General features: G+C 38.4%; 1 protein-coding gene across 3 annotated transcripts in view; it reads right to left on the bottom strand.

Moving 5' to 3' along the window:
• The window catches only part of ROS1 (ROS proto-oncogene 1, receptor tyrosine kinase), a 71,803-nt gene that overhangs the window by 52,163 nt on the left and 4,987 nt on the right, over positions 1-14,653 (bottom strand). For all 3 annotated transcript variants that reach the window (XM_065681010.1, XM_065681013.1, XM_065681014.1), the window contains exons 5-16: positions 12,472-12,532; positions 11,634-11,782; positions 10,353-10,491; positions 9,662-9,863; positions 8,920-8,996; positions 6,460-6,579; positions 5,297-5,481; positions 4,000-4,097; positions 2,952-3,463; positions 2,115-2,327; positions 1,132-1,242; positions 413-594 (exon numbers count right to left, since the gene is read on the bottom strand). In XM_065681010.1, coding sequence (XP_065537082.1) covers positions 413-594; positions 1,132-1,242; positions 2,115-2,327; positions 2,952-3,463; positions 4,000-4,097; positions 5,297-5,481; positions 6,460-6,579; positions 8,920-8,996; positions 9,662-9,863; positions 10,353-10,491; positions 11,634-11,782; positions 12,472-12,532 — 2,049 coding nt within the window. The remainder of the gene's footprint in view (positions 1-412; positions 595-1,131; positions 1,243-2,114; positions 2,328-2,951; positions 3,464-3,999; positions 4,098-5,296; positions 5,482-6,459; positions 6,580-8,919; positions 8,997-9,661; positions 9,864-10,352; positions 10,492-11,633; positions 11,783-12,471; positions 12,533-14,653) is intronic.

Below are 14,653 nucleotides of genomic sequence, written 5' to 3'. Positions count from 1 at the left end.
ATCTTGAAAATCTCTGTGTAAACAAATCATGTCAAATTTGATTAAAATAAAGTCCATCTACTTCTTAACTCAGATCAACTTGGCAGCCTCCATTTTCACCATCTTCACTTATTTTTACAATGCTGAATCCAACAAAGCTGTTAATAGCATGTTTGATTTGCCTGTTTTGGACCTGGAATTCAGCGTCCTGCTTTAGTAAATATTAGCGAACATGTTGCCACAAACTTTTGTGCAAGCCTGGGAAATTCACTCAAGGGAAGAAAGATCTCCTTGTCCTCTACACGATAATAGCAAAAGGTCCAAATGCATCTCAAGTTGCAAGGAGTAGGTATTATCTTCCCAAATACTGATTTACAGTCTTTCTTGTTGACATTATGTTTTTTTCCCTTTTCTGAAGTGCAATTATACCTACCGTATTTGCTTTGCCAGCCCAGTACAAGCATTGACCTAACCAATCAAAGGCCAACATCCTGGCATTTCTGATGTCAGATATGTAAGTATTCCTAGTGGTAGCCTCTCTTTTATTCAGTGACCAGGTCTGAACTTCCCCCATGGAATTAATCCAATAAAGAGTGTCATTGTACCAGTCGAGGTCTTGAAGAAGAAAGGGAAGATATTAAGCATCTCACAAACACATAAATAAAAACCCATATTAAAAAAAAAAAAAAAAAAAAAAAAGTAGCCAGGCTCTTCATTTTTAAAAAAATATACAAAAATGGACAGTTAGACTCAGTTAACATGCAGATAGATACTTCCTTATAGGAATACAATGTATTATGGAATTATAGGAATAGAATGTTTATTATAAAAACATACACAGTACATATGTAGCCCTGATGATTATAAATTTATGACATATATTAGGGTGCTGGAGGTGGAAATATTTAGTTCAAAGAGTTGATTTTAGCTTTGCTGTAACTGTGGTGATGTCAGTAGGCATTCATTAAGAATTAATTTGATCCATAAAGTAGAAAAAAGGATGGCTTAGTGAAGCTGCTTTATTGCACTGCGTTCAAGTCTAGAGTGCTGCAACGAAAGCTCCTGTCTTTCAGTACTGCTGATGAAATTTATGGAGAGCTAATAAGTGCTGACATGTCTTTTGCAGCAGCATGCTGTTTGCTTAGTGTTTACCTGAAATATTTCTTATATGAGGATAGAGGAGTTCTCCTGGCCCATAGCTATCCAACCGCTGCTTCCAGAGCCCATCAGCCCCCACTGTCAACATATATGGTTCTTCTTCAGCTGGTAAAGAAAGAAAACTGCAGTTGTGCACAATAACAAGCAATGGTTGTGTAATATTTGTATTTCAATAGCAGGTGTTTTAGTTTCTGGAAAGTTGCAGAAGCATAGCTAAAACTGCACCTACCCTAAGGAATGATGGATAAAAAAGAAAGGCATGAAAATATCTGAATTTGAGAAAACCAGAGATTCATGGCGAGTTTAGGTTCAGAACAATAAAGCAATTTGGAACCTTGTTAGATGCTTAAAAACCACTGTGGGCTTGTACCTGGCCTTACTGAAGTCAGGCAAGAGTCACCCCCTTAATCTAAAGTGCCAGACCAATGACATAAACTGAAATCTATTTTCCCCTCAGACAGAGGTTATTATGGGGAAACTAGGTTTCAAAACACATTCCAAAGATCTACAAATCTCAGACATTGTGCACACATCCATTTCCCCTGTTATCCATGCGCAAATCAAGGATTTTTAGCCTTTAGTAAGCCTGCACTTTCCCCTAAACTGTTATTAACCCTTAAGGCACTGCTCAAATCACTTCGTCATAGGAAGTGCTTTACAGAGCACAGGAAAGGAATAACACCTATAATACCTGTTCATCTGATAGTGTACAAAATAATGTGTTTGGTAGCATATTTGCATTAGAGAAAGGTAAATAAGTAGTAATAATAAATACATAATACCATTAACGTAGTTTGAGAATCTTACTACTTCAACTAAAAGAAAATTTACTTATCCTGTATTCTTTGATGTTTCTAAGACAATTCTTTTTGTGCCCCTTATTTTGCAGTCTTTGCCCAAAGTTGGGGCCTCACCAAGTGGAAAGCTATATACATAAGTCGTTCTTCATTTCTCCTAGCCGGCAAAGCAATTCTCACCTTCTTCTAAAGTTGTGCCTCTAAATGTCTCTGACCATGGCCCTTCACCAGCAGGAGATACAGCTCTGACTGACACTTCATATGCCGTGAAGGTGGCCAGCTCCTTCACTGTAAACCTGGTGTCTCTAATGTTTGAGAAAACCCATTCCTTCTCAGATGGATGCTGAGATGACACTTTCACATCATAGGTCCAATTCTGCCAAGCAGACAGACCTGTGAGATCCAAGCAATCATGTTACTATAGAGTAGATGGCTGTAACAGATGATACGCGTTATTTGAGGAAACTGTATATTGGAGGCTCATTTCAAAAATTCCAGCATCAGGGTAATTAGGAAATTAAAAATTAAAAATTGAAAATTTGCATCCTCTAGCTCTGGGACAAACCAAGAATTGTGGCTCAATCCCCCATGAAGAATGAAGTTGGAAGAACCGAAATTTTCCTCAACCAGGTCATTTTCTGCTGATTAAAAACACATGCACAGAGGGCAGAGACCTTAGCACAGTCACTGATCAGAAATCATTACCTCTCTGCATGTATTTTCTGTGTGATATCAGCAACCATTTCTGCTACACCATACCATACTAAAGTCTTGCTTAATTAATCTTGCAGATGACAAATGAGTTACTGATATAAACTTGTATTAATTTAGCCAGTCAATTTATCTATTTTGCTGGCAAATTTTGGGTTAAATTTTTCAAACTGAGGTAATGCCACATCTTCCAACAGGATCAGCTATTGAAGTCACCAAAGGCCAGCATCAGGAAAAAGAAAACCAGGAAGTTATTCCTCTGGAAAGGAAAGGAGTGGACATTCAGGAAGAAACAACTGAACTTACTGGTTCCAATAGTGTGTTCAGGTGGTCTCCAGCAGATCACAGCTTGGTCCAGTCCAAACAACGCCGTGACGAGCCGAGGAGGAGTTGGTAATGGAAAAGGCTGAGTTGATGCCCCATAGAAAACCAAGTTGCCAAAGCCAAAGTACTCTGGATATGCCAAATTGCAATCCACAATGTACTCATTGAAGCTAGAACTCCCCAGTGGAGAGACCTCTTCATGGAAAACTGCCCAGCCATCTGTGACAGTAAATGTGCTATCCTCATAAACAAAGCTCTCCACATCATGAAGTGGCACGTGTGATCGCAGTGTGTGAAATTCTGAACCATCAAGAAAACCTGACACAAAGGCCTGTTCTGTTTTGTTGAAGAAAATAAGTCTCTTAGATTGGAAGTTGATCATGAAGTCTCTCAGAGCACTGTATTTCACTACTGGTGAAGCTGTGGAGGCAGTGCCAGGAAAGAGTTGAAGGTTTGCTCTGTATATGCCATCCTCCAGGAGACAGAAAATATAGCTGGCCATAGAGCAAAATAGACCCAAATAACTACAGTGCAAGAACCCTGTAGATGAGTCACAAATATTTTAACAGCTCAGAGATGTGCCTGTCTTTATGCAGACAATAGGAAAATGGTTTTGGTGCTATTAATATACATCCTGGGAGAATTAAGCACATCTCATTTTACCTTCTGGGGATTTGGCTGACAGATTATTGAAGAATATACTTCCATAATACCTCAAGTGTTAAACATGGACATTTAAAATGCATAGAGCTCCATGATCGTAAAAGCACCGAATGTCTGAAAACCTAATTTCTGCTTTGGAAATACTTTATCTCCTCTGCTAACACCATAGGGAAGAACATGAAGAAAACAATGCTGCATGTTGTCACTCTTTTTCCAGTTCTTTCTTAGTCTGTTGTTTGTTGCCAATCGCACTGTTTTGGTAAGGCAAAAGTCAGAAACAGGAACCCAGATGACAAGTGAAGTGAAGAAAATTAGAGAGAAGCTTTATAGCACCTTCGACACCATGTGCGCAAAGGAGGACACTTACCCATTATAGGGATCAGCTATAACCTTCCTAGGGGATGTCACATAAAGAGGAGTGATGTCTTCAGCTGCCGTGCAATTCTCTAAATGGCAGACATGTATCTGGGAAATGAGAATCAAAACTAGTGAAGCATTCATAGGGTGTTTGCTAATGAGCAAACAAACTGACCTAAGATCCCTTCAGGGGAACCAGACAATGAAACACCTCTCTCACAACTCTAGGTCCTGAGTTGTCAGTCACCCGAGTATAACACTTGTACACAAGTACAAATGCATCCATGACAGCTTACCCTGAAAGAGCTGTCTGTCAGCTATCCTTCTCTAGACTTCCTACCTCTAAGCTGGAGGGAAAAACACAATTTGGAGGGGTATAGGCAAACCGTACATTGAAATGATCTGGCAAGGAAGGGAAAATAGGGAAGGAAGTGCTTTTCTTATCCTGTGAGCAATACCCTGGGAATTCTCTAACCTGCAGTGGATTCAGAAATCCCTGCCATCAGCCTCTTCACCTGCAGCTCATTTTTATCTTTTTATCACTGCTGCTTTTCCTACTTCTTGTTCTCTGAGCAATAACTGAAAACTCAGACATGGCAAGAGGATTGGAAAAGAAAAAATCCCCCACTAACCATTTAGGGCAATTTTCTAGTCCTTTGTGCACTGGAGGACTACAAAGTGTCCTGGGTTCAGCTGAACCCGGAACACAAAGGTACATGAAAAGCCTGACCGTTTGCATAATTGATCTTTTATGAGTAGGGAATCAAGTGCAGGGTCACCATCTTCATTTTGACTTCAAGTTGAAACAGTTGTAATCTAAGATGTCATCACTGGAATGAAACACCTTCTCTCTTGAACATCTTTTGCCAATTATGAAGGGCATTATAATTACTAATTACTTATCTGACCACCTTCCTGAAGCAGAATAGTAACTGAACAGGCTAGATGAAGAAACAAGTAACAAAGAAAATCACTTATATTTCGTATGAGGTGGGTGTGAAATCAGACTCAAAACCAAAGCAGCTAAAACTAAATTTTTTTACACCCTAAGGAGAAAAAAAATAATAATAAAAAAACCAAGGACACAGAGTTTCATAGAGCCTCTTTGCTTTAAATATTACCTGATACTCAAGCTTTTCTCCTTTTTAAAACTCTGAAGTATGTGAATATTATTAAAGTAAAAAATCTATTTCTATAATTATATTTTGTGCATGCATATCCATATATAAATCAGATTTTCTAATGTAAAATAAATCACAGTAATGGCTCAAATTAAATAAGAAATTAATTAAGCCCTAGAGCACTACCTTTTCATTCATGACAAAGTATATCCTCTGGTAAAGCCAGTCTACCGAGATGGACGTAATATTTCCCCAGCCAGCATAGAAGAGCATTAGGTCGGATATATCAGACATATTTGCAGCTCCTTTCACCCAGATGGAATTCCCCTCAGAAAAATAGACAAGTTGCTGATAAACATTCACAGAAATTCCTAAAAATAGAAAGATATGTGTGCACAGATAATATAAGAAATAAGTTTCAGGTTTTCAGTTACTTTTTCTACTTGCCTTAAAAAGAAGTATTTTTCAACCTGCAACCCAACATCACTGGAGAAAAGTTAACTGTTTTTTCTCCTCTGCTTCTACTCTTCTTTCAGCTAACAAGGAAACTTTCTCACTTGCTGTGTAAGTGACATCATTATAGACAATTAATCTTCAGAAAGATACTCAAACAAAAAGAGGATATGTAACTTGCAAACCAAGTGACACTGATTGCCCCTCTCCAGGGCAAACAGACGCAATTGGCATCTCCTCGCAAATCGCCTTTCACCCTAGAATTCATTATCTGTGCCACCACCACCATTGTACTATCAAAGGATATTTAGTCAGGGGCAACATTTGCTCTCAAGTATCTTTGAGGCTCTGTGAACTTCAGTAGATAAACTCAGATTTCCACACTGGCTCCAAGGACCAAGTACAGCACTGGTGTAGATAAGAAACATTAAGAGTGGTGAGTAATTTGAAATAACATGGTTGTCTGGTGACTTAGGCTACTAAGTGCTTTGTTACAGAGCTCTGTGCCCCGGACTAGCTAACGCACTATACGACACTTCATATTATTTAATTCTTTTTGAACCACTTCCCCATCATGTGATCATCAATCACAGGGAAACATCTGCGTTGGCTTCATTTCACCTCAGTTTAGACACCTACTATGTGAAAATCCAGCTCTGAGGTAGCTGCCTAGATGGAGTGAAAAAAAATTTGCACTGGGGAGATCAATTAATCTCTTTCCAGTGCCTGTCAGTTCAAATAGGTCAAACTATGTCCTGAAAGTTCCTATTTCTCCCCACTGACTATAAATGGAGGCTAGATAGTGTCTCAGGCAAGGTGAGGTGCATTCTGTTCTTGGTGAATATGAGGTCTAAGCCAAACTTGAGAGAAAAGGAGAGAGCCCAGTCTGATTTTACCTGTAATGTTGTGGTTTATACCATTTTGCAGACACTGGGTGGCTTCGAGAAAATGTTCTGTGTATCTCTTCCTTAAAGACTGGTTTCTGGATAGGAAAAGCCATGTTGATTTTTCCTTAGCTAGCAGAGAGAGAAATTCAGAATTAAGATAGATGACTGCAGCAGAAGGAAGAATGTTCCTAACTCAGATACATCATTTATAGACATGCATACACACATGACACATATGTGTACATGTACAAATGCATTCTTACACTAGTAATGACAGAATAAAATTTAAACTCTTCAAGTATTTAAAGTGAGCAGTTATTCACTATTACTGTGCCTTCTGGCTCCTCACCCAGGGTGAGAACGCGACACAGGAATTTCACACCATCCTTTCTCGTAACAGTAGTGCGTCCCTCCCCAGTGAGGGAAAGTAAGCTGGAACAAATGAAGCCCTATGGACTGCTGAGGAGCCCAAGGCACTAAGACTCCATGTGACACTCAGGTCCAGCAGAACTGGGATAATTAACCCGTCTGGGCCTCTTTGAAAAGCCTAGTCAAACTAGAATATTATCCCACAGAGCTGGGGAAGAATATGTTTATTTCATGTATTTCATCATGCTGACCAGAAATTTTATTTCAAGGAACATGTAGGGTTTTTACAGACAAAGGCCATACTGTGATCTGCTTCAAAGTTCATGATTATCTTTTTTTTAAATAAAGTCACAGATTTAAAAGTCAAGAAGGAAAGCTTTGGTCACATAAACTGACTTCACGCTTATACTGGCCCAACTAACTTACACCAAAACTTTTGCAGCAAATCCATACCTTCTGTCAGGGCTATGCATAGGTCTGGGAAAGATACCTAGTCTTGCTTTTGAATCTCAGATCCCTGAAAATCTGGCACATCTCCTGCTAAACTGATTTACAAGGTAGTTACCTTCGTTTTAAAAAGTGGTTTATTATTTTGAGCGTAATTTTAGTTTCCAAGCAAACCTTCCCCCTTCCTTCCCCGCCCTCTAGTTTAAACAGCTGTCTGTTATCAGTTACAATTTCCTCATATGGGTATCATGAGACTGTCATTGAATGCTGTTCCAATATATTCCTGGATAATCCGCATAGATTAAGCTGCATGTATTTCTCACATGATGCACAGACTGCAAGCCATTTCGCTAATGGTGTTACCATAGCAGACCACAAAAAGCCAACACCACTCCCTTATGCCTTTTCCAATGATATTTTTTTGCAGTCTAGCCCAGAGATCAGATTCTTTCCCTGGCTCATCTCAGGGCTCAGCTCTGCACAGCTTTACCTGATGCAGTAACATCATTTCTGAACATGGCACACGAGGAAGGGTTGTTTCTCTTCGCATTAGCAGAGAGAAAGCGTGTGTCAGTGCAATTCAGGGCAAATCAACTGTGGTGACTAGTAAAGGGAGGCAGGATAGTTTCCCACCCTCAGGATGTTTTTCTGGTGGGTAAGGTTGGTTGGTTGTTTTCTACCTTAAGTTAATGGGATGGTAATTGGCTTGATGAGCAGAGTTGCTGCACCAGTCTGGACATTTCACAAACGACACAGTTATTTGTGGCTCAGGGTCAGCCAATCTCTGCAAGGTTCAGCAAACCTCCGCAAGTCTCCAGGTAAGGACATCTCAGTGTGTCTGAGCTATTACCAAAGAAAAGGTGTCATATTTTTAAAAGCACTAGAGAAGCTATAAGTTCAGTTTCTCTAACCAATAGCAGAACACCGGTGATTCGGAGACAGGCTTAAAATGTTTGCTAGGGTTGAAGAGTTTCCAGGTGTTTGACAACTGCACTTCTTCAGGAAGGTGGAGTGTCTTTTATTTTCTTTTCTAAAGAGACATTTTAGTAACATTGATTTCATTCTCACTTGTTCTGTATCTCTATATGTACTTTTCTCTGGCAATTAATGAAATTTCTGCAGTTCTTTTAGTGGTACCTGTAGTGTATTATCAATTAGTTAATTATTATTAATTAGTTAATACATTAAAATAAATACAGCCATGAAAAAGCAACAAAAATTGATATGGTTTCCCATATTTGGCATGAGATAACTGGAAATGTTTTGAGAAAAGAGTTTCATATTAAGCATTTAATATTATTAGAATAAATATATTTGTTTGTCAGCTGCTAAAATCTCATGTAGAAAATGGAAGCAAGTCCTCTCAGTCACTGCCTCAGACCACTGAGGTGTTTTTTATCTGTAATTCAACTCAGGCCAAACCTGTTTGGGCTTATCAGCATCTCATTATTACCATACTGTGTAGCCTAATAATGTCTACAGCTAAAAAGGAGGACTCTCTCTGATATGCTATTGACTCCTCAGTGTGCAACTCCTTGTCATGCGGTGTTTACAGTCTAAATATTATTCTCTTTTACTAGTTACACAGCAGCCCAGCAAAAGTGACTTTGTCCCCAGGAACAGACAGTGATAAGGACTCTGCTGCTTTCGTACCTCTGGATTCTGGAGTTGTGATGTTGGCTTCGGCAGGGGGTCCAGCACCAACCTCATTGACTGCCACAATACTGAACCTACAGTAAACCAAAGAGACAGGTTTTGGTTTGCAGGTTTCTTCTCAAAGATTGCACAAGAAACATTTTACCAAGTAGGGCAGCTCCTACAGGAGTGCTTGACATTCAGAAAAAGCCCATTTAAATATAATGTTTTGGGAAATTTTGAATGAAAACAAAACCAACCAGAATCTGAGTTCCCCAAATGTACGGCAACAACAGAATCTTCTAAATTAAAACTCAAAATGGGGTTTCAGACTCGGAAAAGCAACTGGGTTAATTTCAAAGAAAGATCTGTATTTATCAATGTAAACAGAATGCAGACCTTTGTATTTAATAAAAATGAAGGATTTTTTCCAGACGCTTGAAGGACTAGAGAGGACTGCTCTAACATTCCCTGAATACACTGGAAACATACCATACAAGCTTAACAAAAACCCTGGAAAACAGCAGTTAAGAAAATGCAGCCTGCTGGTCCTCTATCAGATTGCTCCCAATCCAACTTCCACATATGCAGCCAACTTATCTTGAATAACTCTGTTATCTCAAGGAAGGTACTTTTGCTTTCGGCAAGAACATAAGTAAGCAGCATAACTGCAGAAGTGGTGTTCAGGCTTACCATGTACTACCTGGGCAAGAAGTGCTACAGTGCAATTGACCATGTTGGTTATGTTTTCTTTTTGTACCTGTAAGTGTTGTTTGGGAAGGTGGAGTAGAACTGAAAGCTATGCCCTCTTGAGGCTCTCAACAGTCTGTGTTTCTCACTGGTCAGGAGCAAATTATATCCAACAATCAATCCATTTGGAAAAAGTGGTGGAGACCAGCTAACTTCAACTGTGTTTGGACTTGAACTCTGAATGTTTTTAATGATAGGAGCTGTTGTAGGAGCTGCAAGAGACAAAAATAACTGACTCTGGGATGGCATTTAAGACATTAATGGTTTTTCTTTTTTTAGGTACATTTTTAGGTTTCAGAGCTGTCAATTTATTTATATTAATAAATATGATTAGGGACAGCATAAAATTTCAGCAATGTTTAACTTTTTTGGTTAAACACAGGAAAATGTGTGCATATTTCAGTCAAAAAGTTAATATGCATAATTATACACAAAAGTATTCAATGTGCCCTAACAATTTTAATCTTGTACTTTTCTGTGTACATTTATAAAATAAAAGCAATAAGCAGCCCTAAATAATCTAGTTCAAACAAAAAGATACTGCAGTATTTTAGGTTTTCTGCAGCTACCCAACAGATAACACACACATCATTCTGAAGATTAAATATCAATGTTTTGTGTGAAAGAAACAAGGAAACCGAAATGTTTCTGATATGGTCCCAAAAGACTAATAATTAATAATTAATGATACAATTCATTACCTCCAAAAGCATGTGTCCGGTAACTGGGACTAGATGGAGAATGGAGCTGCAGCTGAGATGTAATGATCCAAACTACTCGAAACACATATTCTGTGAAGGCTTGAAGATCTTTGACTGTGTATGAAGCTTCAGATACTACCTAGGTTAAGGCACACACGCAATCACTTTTCTTTGTTTTTTCTTCTTCCGCAGCTACCATGTCCAGTGTTATCAGGGCAAAAGAGGTCTCATACAACAACATACATATTTTAAAATGTAAAAGTGCAGCATCCTAAATTTAAATAAGAGGAAATTCTGGGATTTATTTTCAACATGACTTTGATTTTCTGTCCTTTCAGAAATGTTTCTTCTTCTCTTTTCTTCAGAACACACCACCACATCTAAACAATGAGCTGATGGATGCAATATAGTAACAAATTTGAAGAATAAGGTAAAAAACCCCACTAAAATAATAGCATATTGTAGGTAATGTGTTTTAAATTGTTGATATATACACTACTGTTTTAAGATCCAAAGGCTCCTAGTTACCCTAAAGTATTTACGATCTGAAGTCATTGTTCCCAATTATTTCAGCAATGATTAATTCAGAACTTCCTGCTTAGCAAATTATCTTTACCTTTGATTTGGGCACCAGCTTGCTGTGCTCTGTAATTTGGTCCAATAGAATCGATGGCAAGATAACAAGTGTATAGTTGACGCAAAAGAACATGAGAATAACCATACTGAGCCAGAACAAAGGTCTACCTGGCCAGCTATTTGTCTCTGACAAGAACTGAAAAAATTTCTCTGGGGAAAGGTACATAAAAAAAAGAAAGCCTACAATGATATTTCTCACACATATTTTCAGTCTTGGTATTTCGTAAGCACAGCTCAACATGAAATAATGATAATGTTTGCATCTAGTAGAACTCAATTTTTTTTTTTCCATGAACTTGTCCAGTCTCTATTTAGTAATTTGAGCACTTTAATATGTAGGCATTTCAATTTAATAATTTAATAATTTAACATCCACAGGGGCCAAGAAGCATCTGAAAATTTTAACTACATATTCTGAGAGGAAATACCTTCATTTGTCAGTTTTGAACCTGCTACCTGATAGTTTTAATCATGGTCCCTAGTTCTTATGACAGAGGAAATGGAATAATTGTCCACTTTACAGCTTCTCCATGCTACTCGTGATTTTGCAAACCTCTTTTCTGTGCCTAACATTATCCAATATTTTCTAAAATAAAACGAAGAGCAAAAAAGAATCTATTTCCTTGTAAAGTAAGTGTCCTCTACCTCTGTGTACCTCCAGTCTCCAGGGAGCTGGCTGAACTTCCACTGGATAATATATTTCACTCCAGAAATATTAGCTGGTTTCCACCCTAATGTGACACTGTGGCTTCCAATGGTAGACGCAAATGGCGCTCCAGGCTCATTCAAGTAATCTGATGGAAAAATACAATATCACAGTAAGAAAAACTCTTTCATGACAATCTTTTTAAGGGTAAAAGCCTCTTACCCCACACACCTGAAAGCTGTGAAGCCAATAAGAACAGACAAAAGAATATATTGAAAATGTTGCTGAATATATCATGTGACATTTTAAAGCCAGCTTGAAAAGTAAGCCTAGACTGCGACAAGTTCAATGTGAGCAAATGTGACTGCAACTCTGCGCTTGTGAAATGCACTTTTAGTTACAGTTTCTTAGTAAAATTTTGCTAAATAGAAACCTAGAGAAGGTATAGGAGACTTCTGAAGTGATTTTCAAGGGACCAACTACAATAGCACTGTATTGGCCTAATTGTTTCCATATCAGTTGCAGGAGATTTTGGCAATGATTTCAAGATAGCAGACAGGTCAAGGATGTGTGCTCAACAGAGTATCATCATGAACAGCTGAGACTGGATTCTAGAAGTCTCATAGCCCTCATGATATGGAGGGGAAAAAAGTTCTACTATAAAATAAAAGTTAACTTCATTGTATTTGTTAAGAGTGATAATTTTCTGATGAATAAAAACACTTGAGACATTCTGATTTTATTTTTCAAAGCAATACAGATAATAGAACAAGACTATAAACTTAAAACTGAATATATCAGACTGTGAATTGGAGACAGAACTCTTTTCAGACTTACTCTGTGCTTCAACTCCATATGCATCCTCTGCACGGCTACAGCCAAACTTACAAGAAACTGTCTGTGTAGGGTACAGAACTCATTGGTTAGTTTCGTGTAAAGGCAAACTTCCTCCTACAATTATGCAGACACATTTTAAACACATACAAATCCTGTGGACAACTTGAATGCATAAAAACCGTGTGGAAATCATTATATTCATTCTAAAACAATAGCAATACCACAAACTCACTCTGAAGAGCTTCCTGAGAGCCTTTCCAACAATTCACTGGGCACTGAATTAGGTTTTTCCTCCTTAAGCACTGTCCCTTTATAGAATGCACAAACATGGGGCTACATTAAAGTTGGAAACAGACTTCGGTGACAGCCATGGAGTTTGGAAGTAACGGTGAATGATGTGTTCCACATGTTGGATTTCACCTTTTTCTCCTTCTTGTATTTCCTATGAATGAGGCACAGTCTGACAAATGTATTTCCAGTGAATTTTCAAAATAGTTGAAATGAGTAATTTGTAAGAGCAGCCATGCCTAATTCACATTTCCTTGTTAGTAGTTACTCCTTCTGGTACAGTCATGCCTACAAGCTGCAAACGGAACAAATACCCCAGGGCAGAGAGTTTTCCGTGCTCACACCCTAAGAACAGAATATTCCTCAGAGTCTTCAGTTTAGGTGTTTAGTGTTCAGTTTAGTGTTACCCTGCTTTACAGGTAGAGAACGTGAGAAGAGGTAGTAACATTTCCCATCTGGATCTCAGTGGCTTAAAAACTACATGCAAGACAGTCTCCTGGGAAGCCAAAACTTTTGAGAGGTGACGGTTTGAGCTTTTCTAAATAGGGATTTTATTTGGGCTCATTTTATTCCACAAATTCATTTGCCTATAAAATCTTGAATTTTAATTCATGCAGCAGCCACCTTTCAAGTGATCATTAACCTTTAGATCATTCAGAAACAATTTGTTATGTTAAGCGAGCAAATTCTTCTTATTGCTTTTCCTGTGATTCTAGGATATACCCTATGGGAACTGATAAGGTGCATCACTTATTTCAGACAACACGATTGCAGTTGAAACAGATTTAAAATCTTGCTCATCAGTATATTCCTATATACATTATCTCACACCAGGTATTCAGTGCCAAGTGCAAGCATTTAAGAAGTCTTTTTTCCAATGTTTTTTTTATTCAGAGAAATAAATATTTCCGAGTTAGCATTACTGATAGCAGACAAAGATCCAGATATTAGCCGACATCAGTTACCTACTGTACACTGAAGCTTTTGTTTACAACCAGGATTTGTTTAGTTTGTAGCGGATAGTGTCCCCAGATTACATGCTGATTCATGGTGCCTTCTGCTTCATTTAACAGACATTTCTGGCCATTTGTTTTTTGTCATGTTTTTCATTCTTCTGATTTTTGTCCAAACCATAGATCTAATTTTTCCTTGAGGTAAGAGGATTACTAAAACTCCCAGCCTTAGAAATTTTGAGGGAAATTCGCCATCTGCTCTGCCTGAAAATAAGAAATCCCACTCTTACTCCCACTCCTTTCCCCTGCACACTGCAATGACCTGATCCTCTGCATGCAGTGACCTGGTGCTCGCCTGACCATGTGGGGAGTCAAGTCAGCCGACTGATTCAGTGGAAAGATAATCCCACAAAAGCCTTTGCAGAGTTAGGGCATATTGTGTGGCCAGACAAGCAAAAAAAAAAAATGCAACACAACAACAACAACCCACTCACACACCCCAATTCTATGTTTCTACAAAAGTAATATGGTTACTTCTTGGACCATTACTACACTCCAAACCCACCATTTAGCATATTTGTAAATCTTTGTCATGATCACAGTTTCACAGATTAGAAAAACATTTTAAAACCCCCATTTAATGGAATTTCTGGCTTGCCAATGAGTCTCAAGAACCCCCAACACAATCCTATTTCATCCCCATCCTACATTCTATGTTCATGCTAAATGGGCCTCAGATAGGCACTGTCTTTAGCAGTATTTTGTTGCGTCATACTTATCACTGTAAACACCAGTCCATCTGCAGCACAGACCAGGCACTCCCCATTTGAGATCTCTTTCTAAAGGACAGCACATTACCCCTTACTGAATAGCATTTTACTTCATATGGGCTGTTGACCTAGTCAAGACTGTGTTTTGTCATCTAGCTCCCATTCTTTGTT

Source organism: Lathamus discolor, chromosome 5 (assembly GCF_037157495.1).
Source record: "Lathamus discolor isolate bLatDis1 chromosome 5, bLatDis1.hap1, whole genome shotgun sequence".
NCBI classification, from domain to species: Eukaryota; Metazoa; Chordata; class Aves; order Psittaciformes; family Psittacidae; genus Lathamus; species Lathamus discolor.
Note: the sequence above shows the minus strand (reverse complement) of the source record. Positions and strands in the feature narration are given on the sequence as shown.